The sequence below is a fragment of the Oncorhynchus gorbuscha genome, linkage group LG06 (assembly GCF_021184085.1).
Source record: "Oncorhynchus gorbuscha isolate QuinsamMale2020 ecotype Even-year linkage group LG06, OgorEven_v1.0, whole genome shotgun sequence".
Classification (NCBI taxonomy): domain Eukaryota; kingdom Metazoa; phylum Chordata; class Actinopteri; order Salmoniformes; family Salmonidae; genus Oncorhynchus; species Oncorhynchus gorbuscha.
Genome location: NC_060178.1, coordinates 88,749,086 through 88,774,450, shown reverse-complemented (window position 1 = coordinate 88,774,450; position 25,365 = coordinate 88,749,086). Strand labels below are relative to the sequence as shown.

The 25,365-nt window shown below is 41.8% G+C and overlaps 1 protein-coding gene across 1 annotated transcript in view; it reads left to right on the top strand.

Moving 5' to 3' along the window:
- Positions 1 to 3,770: 3,770 nt before the first annotated feature.
- The window catches only part of LOC124038496 (disks large homolog 5-like), a 117,725-nt gene continuing 96,130 nt past the window's right edge, over positions 3,771 to 25,365 (top strand). Inside the window, exon 1 of the mRNA XM_046354454.1 lies at positions 3,771 to 4,527. Coding sequence (XP_046210410.1) covers positions 4,494 to 4,527 — 34 coding nt within the window. The 5' untranslated portion in view covers positions 3,771 to 4,493. The remainder of the gene's footprint in view (positions 4,528 to 25,365) is intronic.

Sequence of the window (25,365 nt, the reverse complement as noted above, 5' to 3'; positions counted from 1 at the left end):
CCTGAGTGCTATTAAGCCAACTCCTTTACACTCATAGGCTGGACAAGGACAGCATTGAAGATGGAAAGAGCACCAAAAGACTTGGGACCAGGCAATGACTCATTTCTCTACTGAGAGACATTTAATAACATCTTAAATAGTAATTTCCCTATTAGACAGCTGTTTAACACAACAATGATCATTTGCATTTCAAAGGCCTGTTTCATTTCCACCGTGGCCAGATAATGAACCTACGCAGACACATCGACGTCAAGCTGACAGTCCATCCCTCTTCAGAGACAAGATTTACCTCACCTTACCTAAAGTCAAAGGTGGAAATGAAAAGGCTCATATGAAAGTACCCTCTCTGCATGGGCCTTCCTGAGAGGGAGAGGGGAAATTGAATAATGTCTCAAATGGCATCCTATTCCATTTATAGTGCGCTACTTGCCCATCGAATAGAGTGCCAATTGGGACTTGAGAAAAAGGTTGGTTTGCGTTAGTTCACTGCCACACAGCAGAGAGCTTTAGCTGGGCTGCTAAAAGTGGATGAAATGGAGGATGAGAGAAATTTAAAGGCAATGTTCCAATTACTCCCCCCCTCCCTCTCTTTTCCTATCTTTCTCTCTTCCCTCCCTTATTTACCCTAATTGTACCAGGTAAGTTGACTGAGAACACATTATTTTACAGCAATGACCTGGGCAAGAGTTTCAGAGGGGATGAATGAGCCAATTTGGAAGCTGTGGTTGATTTGGTGGCCATGATGGTATGATTGGTATGAAAGATTGGGGATTTAGCCAAGGCACCGGGGTTAACACCCCTACTCTTATGATAAGTGAATGAAGCTTTTCTCATGCAGCTATAATCATTTTAACATATGTTGGCTAGGCTTCTTGTATCATAGCGTCACATACTTATAAATTCCATATCAAAGAGGCTATTTTGAAGCTGGATATACCTGCAATGATTGTGGTTCTTTCACCCACCGTAGTTGACTTATTGTAAGTCACTGTATAAATCTGATGTCAAAAAAAAATATTATTTTACACATTTTGTATGTGTAAAAAGGCTCTAAGAGCATCTTCTATTGACTCAAATGTCAATCATATCCAGGGAAAATAGGAACCAAATCTTTATGTTTGAGCGTTAGCTTAGTGTTACTACCAAATGACCCTTCACTTTGTAAATCCATGTGATTCCTTTCTTCATCAAATATAAAGGTCAAAGGTAAATTAGGAGCAAAGCGGGAAAGTCCGACCACTTCCTTGTACTGTTGTTACAGAGTTACACTTGATGAATTATTAACACATATTTTAGTACCAGGAAAATATTTAAGCCTTTCTACTCATCAGGCCCTTTACACAGCTTGAACACACACCTATACCGTCTATGGTGTGCACATATAGTCATTTCCAGCTGTCTATCAGAGAGAATGACCGAATGTCCCACATTGGCTGGGAGTGGGGGAATCTACATTTGGCTTGCTGTTTAAATGCTCCCATAGAGTCATGATGATCAATAATATGTCCATGCGTCATCAGAACTGAACTGGTGCAGTCAAACCAGGGCTACTTTCAACCAGAGTCAAGGTCAGACCACCATGTACTGATTGACTGACTCACTGGGTCTTCTTCCCCCTGGGACTATGTCTACTACTGTATATTGTACTCATAAGGGAGGTTGGGGCAGGTTGTCTGTCTCTCACCTGATCCATACCATTCCATGTTCAATTCATTGTTGAAGAGAATTGTAATTTCAGTGTACTTCCTACTCCTGACAGGACACACTCTTTTTCAGGTTGGACATACTCTTTTTCAATCAATTCGATCTGAAACATGGCATTCTACTTTATTTACATCCAGTTATGGGGATAGACAGTAGCAATATGCGGTCACTCACAGGAGTTGATAGGAGTGGAATTTATCCAGTCAGTTGATATGGAATGAGTGAACATTCTGCCCAAGTGACATTTGTTTGCCATGGATGTAGTAATCCCTGTTTAACTCTCAATCCTCCATGAAAAATTAAGGATTAGAAGAATAACACATAATGAGATAGCAGATTTCCCGATGCAGTGAAACTCACCCATTTAATCCTGGATTTTGGCATGTATAGCCTACCCTTTCAATCATGCTACCTCTGATGAACTAAACAAGTAAATTATTTTGATGTATTTCAATAATATCCTATTGTATCCAGTTGTATCTAAACCATGAGTCGATGGGATGTTTCAGCCCCCTTAAGTGTGTATGTGTGTGTGTGTGTGTGTGTGTGTATGAGTGGGGGCGCGCACATGCATTTCAAGTTCAATTGAATTCTAATTGACAGTAGAAGACTACTATAGCATTCAATAGCAACCCTCACCCCCCTTATGTAGGTACTGTATGTTCTGTGACAGTTATGTTCGAGGAATTTACATATTTTCACAAAATTCCGATCAGCTCTGTATGGATTTTCCACGTAAAAAGCTGAAGTAGCTGACCGATTTAGAATAATCAGTGGTATTGTTTTCAAGCTGTTTAAAACGCCAAAGGGTCAGTCTATAGGCACAGTGTGTACAGAATTAAGCTCACTCACAGTAGGGCCAGCTCAGCGGTGGTCGTCTGTGTATGGTTTACTGCAATGAATGGCATTGTATGCATCCCAAATGGCACCCTATGCCCTATATAGGGCACTACTTTTGAACAGGACCCATAGATGTTGCCAGGTGTGCAACTTTGGATTTACCAAACCATATATATACATATTATTTTATCCAGTTGGATTATCACTCCAAACAGCCTACCAGATTGCTCGGAGGTGTCCGCATGGTCCTAAAGCACACCAGGCCTCGTTTTGCATCACATTCCAATGATAAAACTGGGAGGGGGCAAAAATGCTATTTCAGAATGTGGGGAGGACTGTCCTCAGTGAAAGTTGGGTGTTACCTATAATAAAGTGTTCGCAAAAGGTATTCTGTTATAACCTACATATAACCTACACTGCATGACATCATATTTCTATGTCTTATAGCTTAGCGTTAGAGGCTATGTTTTAAAGTGTTGGGTTAGAAATAGGCCATAGATGTCAGGGTTAGAGGCTGTGTGTTATAGCTTAGAGTTGACCCCATTGACCCCATCTCCAAGCATTTGCCTCCTCTCCTCATCTCGTCTTCCTCACTCAATCTCGTTTGTTTCTCAAGACCTTCTCATCTGCATGGCAGATGTGACTTCTGCCTCCAGTCACTGAATCCTTCTTTTAGATGATGTGAGAAGGATTCGACTATGTAGAGCAGAAGCAAAATGATAGTGCAGATGTGTCAACCAGTGAACAATCCAGATAGGAATACGTCCTAAATGGATCCCTATTCCATATATAGTGCATTAGGGGCTCTGGTCAAAATGATGCATTATACAGGAAATAGGGTGCCTTTTAGGACCCAAAGAGGAATACATCTCTTTCAGTATAAACAGAATATTGTAATCTTGTGCACAAACTGATAGCCTAATAATAATCAACAGAGTGTTGTGGTTTAGATATAGGTATAAAATACATCAGAGGAAAATGTGCCATGAGAAATTATATAATGCAACAGACCTACTGATCCTCCATTCAGCAGAAAATGACAGGAAATAACGGGGATAATTCAATATTGCTATTATTTTGTCGGTCTATTTTATCCCAAATGGTGTCCCTACCAATTGACAGTAATATTTTTCCACCTCATAATGTAAAGTTTTAAAGCCAGGTGCGTCTGTGGAAAGCCCCGCCCACTTGGCCATTGCACTAAAATATGATTGGCAGGGGAACTACAGCTGCTGCGCTCGAGTCATGGTGGAGGTTGCGGTTCTGGGGAAAGGCTCTTAAAGAGTTGTACTACTTTTCAGCATGTCGGTCGAACTCGATTTAGAAAGACCGGATTTAATGGGTATACGATGCGGACCACTTCAGACGTAGCCTAATAGTCACGAAAACGGAGGAAAAGTTGGATCTTGAACGCTGTTTTAAAATGTAACCCTTTTTCTTAGCGCACCAGTCAACAGCCCTGGGCAACAAATATGGCTACTTGGGTCTACTCTTCTTTCTATTTGGGATGAAAGGCGACACAATTTGGCTATGCACTACAATCGTGGGACTACGACTCAACTCTTCCAAGAAGTGACCTATCCAGAAATGGTTACGGGTGAACTGTATAGAGATCTTAAAGTGGTCAGCTGATAAAACGTAGGCAACGCGGTAGTCGTGCAAATAGCAGCGAGTTGAGAGAGATGGAGTCTAAGCACAAAGAGTTGTTAGATAAATGCTACCAGAACTTACTGGAGTCAATAACACATGCAGATCGGGTCGTGGAGGTGTTGTCTCAAACTGGTACCCTCACCCAATCGGAACGTTATGAACTGGGTCACAACTGCTCGTCCAACTCGGAGAAAGTGGTACTTCTCCTGAAAATCTTGATAAGCAAAGAGAGAGACCATTTCAAAGACCTTTGCGCTGCCCTAGAAAAGACGCACCCTCACCTGAATTCTGCACTTTTAATGAACGGCGTTGGAGACGTAGATCATTCATCTGGTGAGAAATTACAATCCTCAAATCAAATGTCAAAGAATGTCATTATATTCGCATATTGTGAATAGCCTAAATATGGGTCAGAAATTTGTCAAATTCAGTCGTTGAGATGATCAAGACGATCACAAGTTGATGTAAACAACTTGACGTCACTCTGCCCCATGTGTGGTCTCAGTCCCACGTTCATTATGGACATCTGCCACATCTGGTGGTCCACTTTAAGATTTGATCTAGTCTCTCTCTCTCTCTCTCTCTCTCTCTCTCTCTCTCTCTCTCTCTCTCTCTCTCTCTCTCTCTCTCTCTCTGCCTCTCTCTGCCTCTCTCTGTCTCTCTCTGTCTCTCTCTGTCTCTCTCTCTCTCTCTCTCTCTCTCTCTCTCTCTCTCTCTCTCTCTCTCTCTCTCTCTCTCTCTCTCTCTCTCTCTCTCTCTCTCTCTGTCTCTCTCTCTGCCTCTCTCTGTCTCTCTCTCTGTCTCTCTCTGTCTCTCTCTGTCTCTCTCTGTCTCTCTCTCTCTCTCTCTCTCTCTCTCTCTCTCTCTGTCTCTCTCTCTGTCTCTCTCTGTCTCTCTCTGTCTCTCTCTGTCTCTCTCTCTCTCTCTCTCTCTCTCTCTCTCTCTCTCTCTCTCTCTCTCTAATTCTACTTATATATATATATATATATATATATGAGAGAGACAGTGATTTTACACTCACGCATAGGTTTAACACCTTACCCCCCATTGCTATTAGTGAAAGTATTTAATGGAATTAAATGACTAAAATAATCAATGGTGTGGTAGTGAGTGACCATGCTCTTATTGGAACACAATCAATAACTGTATAGATGTTAAATGTCAAAGCCAACTGAATGAGAGTTTGCACCTACATTACTGTGACTGTGTTATAAAGTGATCGTAAATGTGTGATAAACTTTGGACTGCTTTTTAAAACTGGGTAGAAAAGGTAGATAGTTTCTCAGAATCAGACAGAGAAGGTAAACTGGATTAACAGCTTTCATAGTAGCATTTTGAGCATACAGTATTCAATAAGAAACCTATAGTCAGAGTCTGAAACTGTCTAATACTGGTAGGTGTAGATGATTCCCCAAAATATAGTTATTCCACCCCTTTCTTTAACCTGGGTACCAGTCAGTTTTTGCTCTCTTGTTAAATCCTTAAGGCATTGTCATGTTTGGCTTGTCAATGAGTATGGTTACATGCACACAATAATGCAAGTATTGTGGGTAGTCAGTATAATAATTTGATTCAAATATTTACATGCTTTGCAAGAACAATTTCCCTAATAATCCTGTTTTCATGGATACATGAGGGCACTGATGAACGCAAAAACGTTCCAATCAAAACATTCTACCACAGCGACCATGTTATTTTTTTCTAAGCATATTTAATTCTGAGTTTGGACATACTGTATAAAGTTTGTATGTGAAAACTACTTCTTCAGTTGTTATGAGCTCACTTCACTCTCTTCAAAGAGGGATGCTCACTTCACTCTCTTCAAAGAGGGATGCTCACTTCACTCTCTTTAAAGAGGGAGGCTCACTTCACTCTCTTTAAAGAGGGAGGCTTACTTCACTCTCTTTAAAGAGGGATGCTCACTTCACTCTCTTTAAAGAGGGAGGCTCACTTCACTCTCGGTAAAGAGGGAGGCTCACTTCACTCTCTTTAAAGAGGGAGGCTCACTTCACTCTCGGTAAAGAGGGAGGCTCACTTCACTCTCGGTAAAGAGGGAGGCTCACTTCACTCTCGGTAAAGAGGGAGGCTCACTTCACTCTCGGTAAAGAGGGAGGCTCACTTCACTCTCGGTAAAGAGGGAGGCTCACTTCACTCTCGGTAAAGAGGGAGGCTCACTTCACTCTCGGTAAAGAGGGAGGCTCACTTCACTCTCGGTAAAGAGGGAGGCTCACTTCACTCTCGGTAAAGAGGGAGGCTCGCGGCTGGTGCTAGCACATGTGCAGATCAAATACAACACTGGAACACCGTTTAAGTTGTTTACGTGTCCTACTAATTCTAAAGATTGCTCAGAAAAGCAGGTGTTTTAATTAGAGGTCAAACGATTATGATTTTTCAATACCGATACCGATTATTGGAGGACCAAAAAAGCCAATACTGATTAATCGGACGAGATACAACAATGACAATTACAACAATACTGAATGAACAATGAACACTTATTTTAACTTAATATAATAAATTAAATCTATTTAGTCTCAAATAAATAATGAAACATGCTTAATTTGGTTTAAATAATGGAAAAACACAGTGTTGGAGACCAAAGTAAAAGTGCAATATGTGCCATGTAAAAAAGCTAACGTTTAAGTTCCTTGCTCAGAACATGAGAACATATGAAAGCTGGTGGTTCAATATTCCCAGTTCTTCAATATTCCCAGTTAAGAAGTTTTAGGATATATGAAATACAAATGGTATAGAGAGAAATAGTCGACGCATCATAATTCTGACTATTGGATGTTCTAATATGCACTAGTATTGCCAGCCTAATCTCAGGAGTTGATAGGCTTGAAGTCATGAACAGCTTGTGAATCAAGCATTGCTAAGAGCTGTTGGCAAACGCAGTAAATTCTGAATGAATGCTTACGAGCCTGCTGCCACCCATCCCCGCTCAGTCAGACTGCTCTATCAAATATCAAATCATAGACTTAATTATAATATAATAAACACACATATTTTATCTGAAACGCATATGATCTTTTGTAGAATTTTGACAAGCAAACAAAATCATGTTTTTCTCTACTCCAAATATGAACACTAGAAAAGCTGGGCATCTAACAATCGCGTTATGAGCCATTGCATTCTAACAGTCTTAATAAAAACATTTAATATATACACTACCATTCAAAAGTTTAGAGAAATAGAAATGTTCTTGTTTTTGAAAGAAAATCATTTTTTTTGTCCATTAAAATAACATTAAATTTATCAGAACAGTGTTTATACAGTGTAGACATTGTTTATGTTGTAAATGACTACTGTAGCTGGAAGCTAATTTTTTATGGAATATCTACATACATGGCAAGAAAAAGTATGTGAACCCTTTGGAATTACCTGAATTTCTGCACAAGTTGGTCATCAAATTTGATCTGATCTTCATCTAACTCACAACAATAGACAAACATACTGTGCTTAAAGTAATAACAAACAAATTATTGTATTTTTTTGTCTATATTGAATACATAATTTAAACATTCATTGTGTAGGTTGGAAAAAGTATGTGAAACCCTAGGCTAATGACTTCTCCAAAAGCTAATTGGAGTCAGGAGTTAGCTAACCTGGAGTCCAATCAAATTTGAGGTTGCTATCACAAGAAGCATTGCCTGATGTGAACCATGACTCGAACAAAAGAGATCTCAGAAGACCTAAGATTAAGAATTGTTGACTTGCATAAAGCTGAAGAGGGTTAGTAAAGCATCTATAAAAGCCTTGATGTTCATCAGTCCACGGTAAGACAAATAGTCTATGAATGGAGAAAGTTCAGCACTGTTGCTACTCTCCCTAGGAGTGGCCGTTCTGCAAAAATGACTGCAAGAGCACAGCGCAGAATGCTCAATGAGGTTAAGAAGAATCAAGAGTGTTAGCTAAAGACTTACATAAATCTCTGGAACATGCTCTCTGTTGACGAGACTACGATACATAAATCACTAAACAAGAATGGTGTTCATTGGAGGACACCACGGAAGAAGCCACTGCTGTCCAAAAAAAACATTGCTGCACGTCTGAAGTTTGGAAAAGTGCACCTGGATGTTACACAGCGCTACTGGCGAAATATTTTGTGGACAGATGAAACTACAGTTGAGTTGTTTGGAAGGAACACACAACACTGTGTGGAGAAAAAAAAGCCCTAGCACACCAACATTAAAACCTCATCCCAACTGTAAAGTATGGCGGAGAGAGCATCATGGTTTAGGGCTGTCTTGCTGCCTCAGTGCCTGGAAAGCTTGCTATCATTGACGGAAAAATGAATTCCCAAGTTTATCAAGACATTTAGCAGGAGAATATAAGGGTCTCTGTCTGCCAATTGAAGCTCAACAAAAGTTGGGTGAAGCAACAGGACAACGACCCAACACACAGAAGTAGATCAACAACAGAATGGCTTCAAGAGACGAAAATATGCCTTCTGGAGTGGCCCAGTCAGAGTCCTGACCTCAACCCGTTTGAGATGCTGTGGCATGACCTCGAGAGCAGTTCACACCAGACATCCCAAGAATATTGCTGAACTGAAACAGTTTTGTAAAGAGGAATGGTCCAAAATTTGTCCTGGCCATTGTGCAGGTCTGATCCGCAACTACAGAAAACATTTAGTTGAGGTTATTGCCGCCAAAGGAGGGTCAAACAGCTATTTAATCCAAGGGTTTACATACTTTTCCCACCCTGCACTGTGAATGTTTATACATTGTGTTCAATAAAGAACACAATGACACTGGTTAGTCAGGCTGATTGAGGTAGTATGTACATGTATAGTTAGAGTGACTGCATATATGATTTGGTTATGTTTATGAAGGTTTTAGGTAGGCCTACCATTAGAATACCAAACCCCCCCCCAAACATTTTCAGTAGTTTGTTACTGTAGGCCAGGGATCCACAATTACATTCAGCCGTGGGCCGATTTCTCCTTGAGCGGATGGTCGGGGCGCCAGAACATAGTTATATAGTGCCTTCAGAAAGTATTCACATCCATTGACTTTTACCACATTTTGTTATGTTCCTGCCTGAAATGGATTCAATTGAGATTTTGTTCCCCTGGCCTGCAGACAATATCCCATAATGTCAAAGTTACAAATTAATAAAAATTATAAACCTGAAATGTCTTGAGTCAATAAGTATCCAACCCCTTTATGACAAGCCTAAATAAGTTCAGGAGTAAAACTTTTCTTAACAGGTCACATAATAAGTTGTATGGACTCACTCTGTATGCAGTAATGGTGTTTAACGTGATTTTTGAATGACTGACTCATCCCTGTACCCCACACACAATTATCTGAAAGGTCACTTAGTCGAGCAGTGAATTTCAAACACAGAATCAACCACAAAGACTAGGGAAAGAAACCAATGTAGAGGATAATGGTGACTTTAAAACAGTTGCCGAGTTTAATTGCTGTGATAGCAGAAAACAACAGTAAGAAGGAAGCGTGTACAGCCTTTTCATAATAAAAATATTCCAAAACATGCATCCATTTTGCAACAACGCACTAAAGTAAGTGTAAAAAATGTGGCAGAGCGATTTTTCCTGAATAGAAAGTGTTTAATATAACACATTACTGAATACCACTCTTCATATTTTTTACATTTTTTAATATTTTTTATTTTTTACCTTTATTTAACTAGGCAAGTCAGTTAAGAACAAATTCTTATTTTCAATGACGGCCTAGGAACAGTGGGTTAACTGCCTGTTCAGGGGCAGTGGTGGCTGCATCATGTTATGGGTATGCTTGTAATCATTAAGGACTGGGAAGTTTTTCAGGAATAAAAATACATGTAATAAACTAAGCACAGCCAAAATCCTAGAGGTTTTCACCTGGTTCAGTCTCCTTTCCACTAGACACATGGAGATTAAATCAACTTTCAGCAGGACAATAACCCTAAAACACAAGGCCAAATCTACACTTGTGTTGCTTACCAAGAAGACTGTGAATTTTCCTGAGTTAATTTGGACTTAAATCTACCTCTAGGACGATACCTGAAAAATGGTTGTCAGCAGTGATCAACTACCAATTTGACAGAGCTTGAAGAAGTTTGAAAATAATAATCGGCAAATGTTACCCAGAGAGACACACAGCTATAATCGCTGCCAAAGGTGCTTCTACAAAGTATTGACTCAGGTGTGAATACTAATGTGAATGAGATATTTCTATATTTATTTTTCAATATATTTGCAAAAATTTCTAAAACATGTTTTCACTTTGTAATTATGGGGTATAGTGTGTAGATGGGTGAGAACAAATATATATTTAATCTGTTTTGAATTCAGGTTGTAAAACAACAAAATGTGTAATAAGTCAAGGGGTATGAATACTTTCTGAATGCACTGTAAATAATTTGTACACTGCAAATTGACAGCAAGAACCCAAAACAGATATAGTATTTGAGAAAAACAAAATTATTTCAACCCTTGATTACATTGGGATACGATCACATATGCCTCTCTATTTATGTGTGGAAATACTTGGGAACAGATTTCCAAAATCCAAAACACTGAGCTAATTTCCTGGATGATTTTACAGTCTTTTATGTCCAAGAACAACAATTCCAAAAGAAATATACACATTTTGTTTTGCTCAGAAAACTCTGCAAATTTGGCCTGCGGCGCCGCCTATTTGGGCACTCTGCTGCAGGCTATATGTAAAAATGAAAAACCACAAAACAAATAAATTATATTTCAAAAGAACATCATATTTTATGTTCTGTTACTGGTCTGGGTTTAGTAGCCCTGGGCTATGCTGCCATAAGTGCTCACATGTAGAACTCATGGAATGTAGCTGCTGTAATATTTGACAAAAAAGTGATATTTTGAAATGGAAACCATGCCTTAATTTTAAGTTGTTTGGCAAATGTATTATCAGGTTTGAAGGTAAGACCCAGATGCAGACTGTGTCGAAGTAGCAATGTTTGTTACAGCAACAGAGCCAGGCAAACAACAGTTCATGGCAGGCAGAGGTCGATAATCCAGAGTAGTGGGGCAAAGGTACAGGACAGCAGGCAGGCTCAGGGTCAGGTCAGGCAGAGGTCGATAATCCAGAGTAGTGGGGTAAAGGTACAGGACGGCAGGCAGGCTCAGGGTCAGGTCAGGCAGAGGTCGGTAATCCAGAGGTGGGGCAAAGGTATAGGACGGCAGGCTCAGGGTCAGGGGTAGGCAGAGAGGTCAGGCAGGCCGGCTCAGAGTCAGGACAGGCAAGGGTCAAAACCAGGTAGGCGAGAAAAAAAGAGAGACTGGGGAAAAGCAGGAGCTGAGACAAAACGCTGGTTGACTTGACAAACAAGACGAACTGGCAACAGACAAATAGAGAACACAGGTATAAATACATAGGGGATAAAGGGGAAGATGGGCGACACCTGGAGGGGGGTGGAGACAATCACAAAGACCGGTGAAACAGATCAGGGTGTGACATGTATGTGTTTTAGAAACCTTAGAACCTGCTCTTTCCGATATGAAGGTTTTTTGTACGTGGGGTTGTATGCTCCTGAAAACCAATGAGTAGATGGGGAGGCGGTACTTGCAGCGTGTCAAGCGTCTCTAATAGAACCAAGTTCTGTTTTAGCGCCTGGCTACACAGACACTTGTTCATGTGCACAAGCGCTGTGGGTGAAATTATTGAATAACATGTACAGTGCACATTTTGTTACATTACAGCCTTATTCTAAAAAGGATTACATTTATTTCCCCCCTCATCAATTTACACACCATACCCCATAATGACAAAGCAAAAACAGGTTTTTAGACATTTTTGCAAATGTATATAATAAAATAAAAAACATTTACATAAGTATTCGGACAGTTTGCTCAATACTTTATTGTAGTACCTTTGGCAGCGATTACAGCTTTGAGTCTTGGTTATGATGCTACAAGCTTGGCACACCTGTATTTGGGGAGTTTCTCTCTGCAGATCCTCTCAAGCTCTGTCAGGTTGAATGGGAAGCCTGGCTGCACGGCTGTTTTCAGGTCTCACCAGAGATGTTTGATCGGGTTCAAGTTGGAGGTCTGGCTGGGCCATTCCAGGACATTCAAAGACTTGTCCCAAAGCTTCTCCTGGGTTATCTTGGCTGTGTGCTTAGGTTCGTTGTCCTGTTGGAAGGTGAACCTTTGCCCCAGTCTGAGGTCCTGAGTGCGCTGGAGTAGGTTTTCATCAAGGATCTCTCTGTACTTTGCTTCGTTCATCTTTCCCTTCATCCTGACTAGTTTTCCAGTCCTTGACGCTGAAAAACATCCCCACAGCATGATGCTGCCACCACCATGCTTCATCGTAGGGATGGTGCCACGTTTCCTCCAGAGGTGACACTTGGTATTCAGGCCAATCTTGGTTTCATCAGACCAGAGAATATTATTTCTCATGCTCTGTTAGTCCAAGCGCGCTGTCGTGCCTTTTACTGAAGAGTGGATTCCGTTTGGCCACCCTACCATAAAGGCCTGATTGGTGGAGTGCCGCAGAGAGGCTTTTCCTTCTGGAATGTTCTCCCATCTCCACAGAGTAACTCTGGAGCTCTGTCAGGGTGACCATCGGGTTCTTGGTCACCTCACTGACCAAGGCCATTCTCCTCCAATTGCTCAGTTTAGCTTGGCGGCCAGCCCAAGGAAGCATCTTGGTGGTTCCAAGACGAGGCCACTGTGTTCTTGGGGACCTTCAATGCTGCAGGAATGTTTTGGTACCCTTGTAATGTAACAAAATGTGAAAAAATGGAAGGGGTCTGAATACTTTCTGAATGCACTGTATGTGTACATTTATTTTGCAACACTTGGCACACGCAATTTTTCTGATGTGGTGAGTTGAATCGAACTCAAGCTCTTCAAACATTATGTAGTTGTGGCTAGTGTTAATTAATTCATGGGCACGTGTCTTTTGTTGAGCATCGGCAAAGGCTCTTTGCATTTCAAATAATAATTTACATTGCATGTTTCTCCTCCACACAACCATAGTAGCATGTCAATCTTATAATATCAATTATGAATTAACTTACTCAAATTTAGTGCAGTACACTGAATTGTAACAGTAGGCCTATGGCTGTTAAAATGACATGGTCTCTGAATTGTATATAGGGCCAATGACTGTTAAAATGGCTACTATAAAGTATCTCATCCTCTGCTATGCCGCTGTCTGTCTGAAGCTTTATATTTCATCCAGGGACCCATAGGAGCCCATTAGAAACCACACTCTGTGCGTATCAAATGGCACCCCATTTCCTATATAGTGCACTACTTTCGACCACAGTACTATGGGCCCTGGTCGAAATTAGTGCACTGTATAGAGAATAGGGTGCCATTTAGGATGTATTCTTTGTAATCCTACACCACCAGGCTGATGAGCAGTTCACACAGGTCACAATGGGCAGAGGCAGAGAATTAGAGAGGTAGAGAGGGGGGAGTGAGGGGGAGATTGAGAGGGAGAACGTGTGAGAGACAGAGAGAGCTGGTGTTACAGTGGGTTCTTCCCCACACTACTGGGCAGACAGGTTCCTCCACTCAGTCACTCCTCCACAGGCCTTTTCCGGGACCTGTGCATCACGTGCCAAACGGAACAAAAACAGACTGAAACAGGGAGGGTACACCTGGTTTCCATTGAAAAACATTTTAAAACATTGTGTCCTAATGAACAGGAGCCTGTCCTGGCAGTCTTAGTCTAATTTTTGTCATTTGGTTAATTAATTAGCCTAGTGCTTATACACCTGCATTGCTTGCTGTTTGGGGTATTAGGCTGGGTTTCTGTATAGCACTTTGAGATATCAGCTGATGTACGAAGGGCTATATTAATACATTTTATTTGATTTAGTGATTGTCAAAATGCCGAAAACAGTGGACCATTTTAGTCAACTAAATGCCCTTTTAATTTATGTCACATTTTAGTCACAGCACATTTTTATTACCTCATTAACCTATTGTAAACATAGTGATTTACAGTGACTTTCATGTGCACAAACATACATTCAGTGCCATCAGAAATGGAAGATGGCGCCATAATGGATTGCTGCGTTTTGCAAGCTCCGACCCAACTTTGCTATTTTGTGATTCTTTTGTCGTTTACTTTTACTTTATTTTCTTAATGTATCCTCTACCATTTCTTACAACCAACAAGAACTTTTGACCATCAGATCGGCAGTTACTAGAAGAGGTTGCCAGGAAAGTCAGCGTTTCCTCTTGGGTAGCCCAAAAATTGGGTCAGAATTACAGAAGGAGTCCAGGGCCAATGAGTTGAAGTCGAATTTGAAGTCGGAATTCTCTCCATTTTACTGGCCAATGTTCAGTCACTTGATAATAAGATAGATGACCTCCGATCATGGATTTGCTAATAACGGGACTCCTGAAACTGCAATATTCTCTGCTTTTCTGAAACCTGGCTCTCGGACAAGAGAGCCCCCATGGCTATCCAACTCAATGGATTCTCCATTCACCATGCAGACAGGAGAGCGGAGTCGGGAGAAATCCAGGGGGGATTTGCCTCTTCATCAACAACAACTGGTGTGCTGACTCGAGCACGGTGGAAGTGTTGAACCATTGTTCACTCATCTTAGAATACCTGATGGTCAAATATATATATATGTGCCATTTAGCAGACGCTTTTTTTTAATCCAAAGCGACTTACAGTCATGTGTGCATACATTCTACGTATGGGTGGTCCCGGGGATCGAACCCACTACCCTGGCGTTACAAGCGCCATGCTCTACCAACTGAGCTACAGTTGTAACCCTTGTGCGTCGGTACAGGTTAGTTGAGGTAATTGAGGTAATATGTACAGTACCATTCAAAAGTTTGGAAACATCTACTCATTCAAGGGTTTTTCTTTATTTTTTACTATTTTCTACATTGTGCAAAGCTGTCGTCAAGGCAAAGGGTGGCTACTTTGAAGAATTTCAAATATAAAATAGATTTGGATTTGTTTAACACTTTTGTGGTTACTACATTATTCCATGTGTTATTTCATAGTTTTGATGTCATCACTATTATTCTACAATGTAGAAAATAGTTAAAATAAAGAAAAACCCTTTAATGAGTAGGTGTGTTCAAACGTTTGACTGGTACTGTACATGTAGGTATGGGTAAAGTGACTGCATAAATAATAATCAGCGAGGAGCAACAGCGTATAAAAGAGGGTCAATGGAAATTGTCCGGGTAGCCATTTGATTCATTCTTCAGCAGTCTTATGACTTGGGGGTAGAAGCTGTTAAGGAGCCTTTTGGACCTAGTCTTGGCGCTCTGGTACCACTTGTCGTGCGGTAGCCGAGAGAACAGTCTATGACTTGGGTGGCTGGAGTCTTTGACAATTTTTAGGGCCTTCCTCTGACACCAGCTGGTACAGAGTTCCCGATTGCAGGAAGCTTGGTCCCAGTGATTTATTGGGCCGTACGCACTAGAGGTTGACCGATTTTATGATTTTTCAACGCCGATACAGATTATTGGAGGACCAAAAGCCAATACCAATTAATCGGCCAAATTATTATTATTATTATTTTTTTAAATTTTTTATTAATGACCATTACAACAATACTGAATGAACACTTATTTTATCTTAATATAATACATCAATAAAATCAATTTAGCCTCAAGTAAATAATGAAACATGTTCAATTTGGTTTAAATAATGCAAAAACAAAGTGTTGGAGAAGAAAGTAAAAGTGCAATATGTGCTATGTAAGAAAGCTAACGTTTCAGTTCCTTTCTCAGAACATGAGAACATATGAAAGCTGGTGGTTCCTTTTAACACGCGTCTTCAATATTCCCAGGTAAGAAGTTTTAGGTTGTAGCTATTATAGGAATTATAGGACTATTTCCCTCTATACCATTTGTATTTCATTAACCTTTGACGATTGGATGTTCTTATAGGCACTTTAGTATTGCCAGTGTAACAGTATAGCTTCCGTCCCTCTCCTCGCTCCTCCCTGGGCTCAAACCAGCAACACAACGACAATTAGCGCGCGCTAACTTGCTAGCCATTTCACTTCGGTTACACAAGCCTCATCTCGGGAGTTGATAGGCTTGAAGTCATAAACAGCGCAATGCTTGACGCACAATGAAGAGCTGCTGGCAAAACGCACAAAAGTGCTGTTTGAATGAATGTTTACGCACCTGCTTCTGCCTACCACTGCTCAGTCAGATTCTTAGATACTTGTATGCTCAGTCAGATTATATGCAACGCAGGACACGCTAGATAATATCTAGTAATATCATCAACCATGTGTAGTTAACTAGTGATTTATGATTGATTGTTTTTTATAATATAATTTATGCTAGCTAGCAACTTACCTTGGCTTACTGCATTTGCGTAACAGGCAGTCTCCTTGTGGAGTGCAACAAGAGAGAGAGGCAGGTCGTTATTGCATTGGACTAGTTTTTAAAATGGATTTTTACCTTGATTTAACTAGGCAAGTTAGTAAAGAACAAATTCTTATTTTCAATGATAGCCTAGGAACAGCGGGTTAACTGCCTTGTTCAGGGGCAGAATGACAGATTTGTACCTTGTCAGCTTGGGATTTGAACTTGCAACCTTTCGGGTACTTGTCCAACGCTCTAACCACTAGGCTACCCTGTAAGGTTGCAAATTTGCATCCCCGAGCTGACAAAGTGAATATCAGTCGTTCTGGCCCTGAACAAGGCAGTTAACCCACCGTTCCTAGGCCGCCATTGAAAATAAGAACGTGTTCTTAACTGACATACTGAGATTTTAAAAAGGCAAATCGGCGCCCAAAAATACAGATTTCTGATTGTTATGAAAACTTGAAATCGGACCCAATTAATTGGCCATTCCGATTAATCGGTCGACCTCTAGTACGCACTACCCTCTGTAGCCCCTTACGGTCAGATGCCGAGTAGTTGCCATACCAAACGGTGATGCCACCATGCTCTCGATGGTGCAGCTGTATAACTTTTTGAGGATTTGAGGACCCATGCCAAATCTTTTCAGTCTCCCGAGTGAGAATAGGCATTGTCGTGCCTTCTTCACAACTGCCTTGGTGTGTTTGGACCATGATCGTGCTTTTGTGTGATATGGACGACAAAGAACTTGAAGCTCTCGACCCGCTCCACTATAACCCCGTCGATGTGAATGGGGGTGTGCTTGGTCCTCCTTTTCCTATAGTCCATGATCAGCTCCTTTGTGTTGCTCACATTGAGGGAGAGGTTGTTGTTGTCCTGGCACCACACTGCGAGGTCACTGGCCTCCTTATAGGCTGTCTCATCATTGTCTGTGATAATGCCTACCACGGTAAAATCAATGATGGTGTTGCAGTTGTGCATGCCATGCAGTCGTGGGTGAACAGGGAGTACAGGAGGGGACTAAACATGCACCCCTGAGGGGCCCCCGTTTTGAGGATCAGTGTGGCAGGTGTGTTGTTGCCTACCCTTACCACCTGGGGTCGACCCGTCAGGAAGTCCAGGATCCAGTGGCAGAGGAGGTGTTTAGTCCTTAGCCTGGTGTTGAGCTTTGAGGACACTATGGTGTTGAACGCTGAGCTGTAGTCAATGAATAATATTCTCACATAGGTGTTCCTTTTGTGGATCATCTGTGGATCTGTTGGGGCGGAATGCAAATTGTAGGGGTATAGGGTTTTTGAGATGATGGCGTTGATATGAGCGATGACCAGCCTTCCAAAGCACTTCATGGCTACAGATGTGAGTGCTACAGGGTAGTAGTCATTTAGTCAGGTTATCTTGGCTTTCTTGGGCACTGTGACTATGGTGGTCATGAAGATGAAACATGAAGATATTACAGACTCGGTCAGGGAGAGGTTGAAAATGTCAGTGAAGACACTTGCTTGTTGGTCAGCCCATTCTCTGAGTATGTGTCCTGGTAATCCATCTGCCCCTGCGGCCTTGTTATTGTTGATCTGTTTAAAGGTCTTACTCACATCGGCTACGGAGAGTGTGATCACGCAGTTGTCCGGAACAGCTGGTGCTCTCATGTATTGTTCAGTGTTGCATGCCTCGAAGCGAGAATAAAAGGCATTTAGCTCATCTGGTAGGTTCGCATCACTGGGCAGCTCGAGGCTGGGTTTCTCTTTGTAATTGGTAATGGTTTGCAAGTCCGGACACATCCGACAGGCATCCGAGCCGGTGTAGATTCAATCTTAGTCTTTATGGATGCTTGTTTGATGGTTCTTCAGAGGGCATAGCGGGATTTCTTATAATCGTCCAGGTTAGTGTCCCGCTCCTAGAAAGCGACAGCTCTAGCATTTTGCTCAGTGCGGATGTTGCCTGATCTATGGCTTGTGGTTGGGATATGTACGTGTAGTCACTGTGGGGATGACGTGGTCGATGCACTTATTGATGAAGCTGGTGACTGATGTGGTATACTTCTCAATGCCATCGGCTGAATCCCAGAACATATTCCAGTCTGTGCTGGCAAAACACTCCTGGAGCTTAACATCCATATCATCTGACCACTTCCGTATTGAGCAAGCCACTGGTACTTCCTGCTTGATTGTTTTGATTGATAAACATTTTTTATTTAACCTTTATTTAACCAGGTAGGCTAGTTGAATTCATGTGACATGCTGGTAAAAATGTGGTAATACAGATTTACGTTTTTGCCTACATTAAAATCCCTGTCCACTAGGAACACAGCTTCTGTGTGAGCATTCCCTTGTTTGCTTATGGCCTCACTAACACCGTTGATTGCGGTGTTAGTGCCTGCATCAATTTGTGGTAGCAAATAGACAGCTACGAAAAATATAGATGAAAACTCTGTTGGTAAATAGCGTGGTCTACTGCTTATCATGAGGTACCTGTACTTCAGGCGACCAAAACCTTGACACTTTCTTAATATTAGAGATCGCGCACCAGCTACTTTTGACAAATAGACAGCGACCACTACTCCTCATCTTACCAGAGTTTGCTGTTCTGTCTTGCCGATGCACAGAAAAAGCAGCCAACTGTATATAATCCATGTCCTCTTGGAATATCTTTTGGGACTTCGTCGATATCGTCGAAGAGTTAACCACCTCTGTCGTTGACTCAAACGAGAAAAAGGACAATATAGGAATAAGGTGGAATCATATTACACAGGCTCTGACACCTGCCACATGTGGCAGGGACCACATTTCATTATGGATTTCAATGAAAGACCCAGCCATGATTGCCCAACCATGCCTCTCTACCAGACGAACTCAATGAATTTCATGCTCGCTTTGACAATAGCAACATCGTGCCAGGTGTGAGGTCCTCCACCGACCCAGAAGATTGGGTGATCTCGCTCTCCGAGGCCGACGTGAATAAATTCTTTAATCAGGTCAATACCCACAAGGCTGTATATTGCCAGTAATTTTCAACCTCTCCTTGTCTCAGTCTGTAATCCTGTAATTTTAAGATGACCACCATCATTCCTGTTCCCAAGAACTCCAAGGATTCATGCCACAATGACTGCCACCCTGTAGCACTCACATCTGTAATCATTAAGTGCTTTGAGAGGCTGGTTTAGGCACACATCAACTACATCATCCCACATCAACTCCAACATTCCAGACACCCTAAACACACTACCATTTACATACTGCCCCAACAGATTCATAGACGACGCAATCTCAATTGCACTCCACACTGCCCTCACCCACCTAGAAAAGAGGAATACCTATGTGAGAATGCTGTTCATTGACTACAGCTCAGCGTTCAACACCATTGTCCCCTCCAAGCTCATCACCATGCTTAGGACCCTGGGACTGAACACCTCCCTCTTCATCTGGTTGCTGGACTTCCTGACGGGCCGTCCCCAGCTGTTGCAGGCCATTCCACGCTGACCCTCAACACAGGGGCCTCACAGGGGAGTGTCCCCACCTTTACTCGATGTTCACCCATGACAGCGTGGCCACGCACGATTCCAACGCCATCATCATCACCTGGCAGTGTGGGGCCGGAACAACAACCTCTCCCTCAACATCAGTAAGACCAAGGTGGGGGGAGCACACCCCATCCAGATTGAATGGGCTGCATTGGAACGGGTCCAAATCGGTGTCCAAATCACTAAGAATTGAAAATGGTCCACAGACACGTGCACAGTCGTGAAGGAGGCAAGCAGTACCCGTGCATCAAGTCTGACACCAACAGGCTCCTGAACAGTTTCTATCCCCAAGGCATAACACTTCAAAATAGCTAACAAAATGTCTACATGGACTATCTGAGTTGAACATATTTATTTTACTGTCACTACAACACACATGCAAAGACTCAGATGAGAGGCAGACCCATAACATGATGCAGCCATCACCATGCTTGAAAATATAAAGATTGGTACTCAGTGATGTATTGTTGGATTTGCCCCAAACATAACACTTTGTATTCAGGACCTAACGTTAATTTGCCAAATATTTTGCAGTTTTACTTTAGTGCCTTATTGCAAACAGGATGCATGTTTTGTAATATTTGTATTCTGTACAGGCTTCATCCTGTTCACTCTGTCATGTAGGTTAGTTTTGTGGAGTAACTACAATGTTGTTCATCCATCCTCAGTTTTCTCCTATCGTAGCCAACTGTTTTAAAGTCACCATTGGGCTCATGGTGAAATCAGTGAGCAGTTTCCTTTCTCTCCGACAACTGAGTTAGGAAGGATGCCTGTATCGTTGTAGTGACTGGGTGTATTGATACACCATCCAAAGTGTAATAATAACTTCACCATGCTAAAAGGGATATTCAATGTTAGCTTTTTTTTTAACCCATCTACCAATAGGTGCCCCTCTTTGCGAGGCATTGAAAAACCTCCCTTGTCTTTGTGGTTGAATCTGTGTTTGAAATGCACTGCTCGACTGAGGGACTTTACAGATAATAGTGTGTGCGGGGTACAGAGATGAATCGTCAAAAAAATAATGTTCAACACTATTATTGCACACAGAGTGAGTCCATGCAACTTATTATGTGACTTGTTAAATAAATGTTTACTCCTGAACTGATTTAGTATTTCCATAACAAAGGGGTTGAATACTTATTGGCTCAATACATTCCAGCTTGATTTCTTCTTCTAATTTTTTTTTCTTTCATTGTAAAAAAAAACAGACAAAAAAAACATAATTCCAATTTGGGATATTTAATCCACTTTAAATTCAATCTGTAACACAACAAAATGTAGAAACGGTAAAGGTTTGTGAGGACTTTCTGAAGGCACTGTAGCCTTGTCCTACCAACATATCTTTCAGCATAACATCCTATCGCATGATTCTCTTCCCTGCAGCCAAATTGGCAGAAGAACTCATTACTCTGCAGCAGATTAAAAATCACACCCCTTGACAATTCTCCAGACTGGTGCCACTAACTTTTTCAGTTGGTGACACAAGCCCATGATTTGGTCGCACCAATTTCTTTCTGCAGTGTCACACAATAGAAAAGGATTGTAATCACCTTATGAAGTCATCCACAGTGCTTTAGACTGTGTAATAGACTACTGAGATGGAAGGCTATTCAATAAATAAGTTGTTTCATCTAACATGTCTAAGCAGGAATGCATGATTCAATATATTTTGATGTGCAACCTAATCCAGTGATTGTCATGAATTTTGGAGTTGACAATGTTATTGTTGTTATATTATTCTGTTAAAATAGGGCTCCATCATTTTCTAAATGTTGTTGTTCAATAGAGATGAATTGTCCTACATCTTTATGAGAAGTAATATCATAGACACATTTAATTGGAGCTAATTCACCACATGAGGAAGTGAACACTACATAATAAAAACCCACTGCTAGTAGTCATGTATTAATCTAACATGAAATGTAATGTTGTCACGACTTCCACCGAAGTCAGGTCCTCTCCTTGTTCGGGCGGCGTCACCTGTCTTCTAGCCATCGTCGATCCACTTTTCATTTTCCATTTGTTTTGTCTTGGTTTAAATTCCCTCATTTACTTGTTGTGTATTTAACCCTCTGTTCCCCCCATGTCTTTGTGTGGGATTGTGCACGTTCCCCGTGAGCGCACGACGGGCATTTATCTTGTTGTTCTGGATGCCGTTGGTTTTGCTTAATAAATCTCTGGGTTATTATACAGTTCTGCTCTCCTGCGCCTGACTTCTCCGCCAATTACGCACCTGTCCTATAAAACACGTTGCAATGGACAATTTCACGCATCATATCTTAAAGCCAAATCAAATATCTTGGTTGTAAAATAGTTGTTATTTAGCTCAATATTAATAAAAATATATACCCACAGAAAGAACAACAGTAGTTGCTTCCAAAGCTATGTATTTCCCGAATTTGGATTTTGAAATGTTATGCAAGTGTATCATCTACGCATAGTCACTTTAACTATACATTTACTTACATATTACCTCAGTTATCCATACTAACCGGTGCCCCCGCACATTGGCTACCCGGACTATTTGCATTGTGTCCCTTCAATCCCTCCCCCCTCCAACCCACTCTTTTACACTGCTGCTACTCTCTGTTTATCATCTATGCATAGTCACTTTAACTATACCTACATGTACATATTAATTAGCCTGACTAACCGGTGCCCCCTCACATTGACTGTGTTCGGTACCACCTGTATATAGCCTGTTATTTTCACTGTCATTTTACTGTTTTCTTTTGTATTTCTTTACTTATCTATTGCTTACCTAATACCTATTTCTTTACTCAAAAATTGCACTGTTGGTTAGGGCTTGTAAGTTAACCTGTTGTATTCGGCGCACGTGATAAGTAAACCTCATTCTCTCTCCCGGAGCGCACATCAAGTGGCTCCCTCATCACAGCAGCAGGCCCCAGCGAAGCAGGCCCAGGGGCTGGGCAGACACTTTCTTTACAGGAATCATGAGGCTAATGCACTTTACTGTTTGACCAATTCATGATTTTAGTAGGCAAAAGATAAACGTTTCAAAAAACTTCCTGTGTGAGGTGATCATGTTCAGCTCGCACTGATGCAACCAATTAAAATGTACCTCGCCCAGCCAAGTCAAAGGGTCTCGTTCTGGAGCATACTGTGGCTATATTGGAATCAAAATTGTGTCAGAAGTAGCAGTCTGATTGCAGCAAACTAACTAGCTAGCATTATCAATCTGTTATTACCAGAACGATGCACTTTCAGATGTCTCTTGAGGTTGGTAGTATTTTTCCCTGTCAATTTGTGGGTGCAAACGCTTTCTTCTCTCGCTTTCTTCCATGGAAACGTTGCATTCGTCATGATAAGTAAAGTGGCTCCCGTTTTCTACCGGGAGCTTGTTCCACTGGGAGAGTAGCCTGGCGAAATAGGTGATGAAATTAACACTGTATAGCCAGGCAAGAAGACAAGCTTTCAATACTGCACTGTCAACACAGCAGCCTTACTGCTCTGTTCTGTTGTCTCTATAGATAGAAGTCATGCTGCATCCCACAGGGTGTGAGCTAGATAACCTCATGTTGATCAACATAGGCCGAGAGAGAGAAGAGGGGACAGAGTAGGAAATAGACAGAGAGAGAATGGGGGACAGAGTAGGAAATAGACAGAGAGAGAATGGGGGACAGAGTAGGAAATAGACAGAGAGAATGGGGACAGAGTAGGAAATAGACAGAGAGAGAATGGGTGACAGAGTAGGAAATAGACATAGAGAATGGGGGACAGAGTAGGAAATAGACAGAGAGAGAATGGGGGACAGAGTAGGAAATAGACATAGAGAATGGGGGACAGAGTAGGAAATAGACATAGAGAATGGGGGACAGAGTAGGAAATAGACAGAGAGAGAATGGGGGACAGAGTAGGAAATAGACAGAGAGAGAATGGGGGACAGAGTAGGAAATAGACAGAGAGAGAATGGGTGACAGAGTAGGAAATAGACAGAGAGAGAATGGGGGACAGAGTAGGAAATAGACAGAGAGAGAATGGGGGACAGAGTAGGAAATAAACAGAGAGAGAATGGGGGACAGAGTAGGAAATAGACATAGAGAATGGGGGACAGAGTAGGAAATAGACAGAGAGAGAATGGGGGACAGAGTAGGAAATAGACAGAGAGAGAATGGGGGACAGAGTAGGAAATAGACAGAGAGAGAATGGGTGACAGAGTAGGAAATAGACAGAGAGAGAATGGGGGACAGAGTAGGAAATAGACAGAGAGAGAATGGGTGACAGAGTAGGAAATAGACAGAGAGAGAATGGGGGACAGAGTAGGAAATAGACAGAGAGAGAATGGGGGACAGAGTAGGAAATAGACAGAGAGAGAATGGGTGACAGAGTAGGAAATAGACAGAGAGAGAATGGGGGACAGAGTAGGAAATAGACAGAGAGAGAATGGGGGACAGAGTAGGAAATAGACAGAGAGAGAATGGGTGACAGAGTAGGAAATAGACAGAGAGAGAATGGGGGACAGAGTAGGAAATAGACAGAGAGAGAATGGGGGACAGAGTAGGAAATAGACAGAGAGAGAATGGGTGACAGAGTAGGAAATAGACAGAGAGAGAATGGGGGACAGAGTAGGAAATAGACAGAGAGAGAATGGGGGACATAGTAGGAAATAGACAGAGAGAGAATGGGGGACAGAGTAGGAAATAGACATAGAGAATGGGGGACAGAGTAGGAAATAGACAGAGAGAGAATGGGGGACGGAGTAGGAAATAGACAGAGAGAGAATGGGGGACAGAGTAGGAAATAGACAGAGAGAGAATGGGGGACATAGTAGGAAATAGACAGAGAGAGAATGGGGGACAGAGTAGGAAATAGACAGAGAGAGAATGGGTGACAGAGTAGGAAATAGACAGAGAGAGAATGGGGGACAGAGTAGGAAATAGACAGAGAGAGAATGGGGGACAGAGTAGGAAATAGACAGAGAGAGAATGGGGGACAGAGTAGGAAATAGACAGAGAGAGAATGGGGACAGAGTAGGAAATAGACAGAGAGAATGGGGGACAGAGTAGGAAATAGACAGAGAGAGAATGGGGACAGAGTAGGAAATAGACAGAGAGAGAATGGGTGACAGAGTAGGAAATAGACAGAGAGAGAATGGGTGACAGAGTAGGAAATAGACAGAGAGAGAATGGGGGACAGAGTAGGAAATAGACAGAGAGAATGGGGGACAGAGAAGGAAATAGACAGAGAGAGAATGGGGGACAGAGTGGGAAATAGACAGAGAGAGAATGGGTGACAGAGTAGGAAATAGACAGAGAGAATGGGGGACAGAGTAGGAAATAGACAGAGAGAGAATGGGGGACAGAGTAGGAAATAGACAGAGAGAGAATGGGGACAGAGTAGG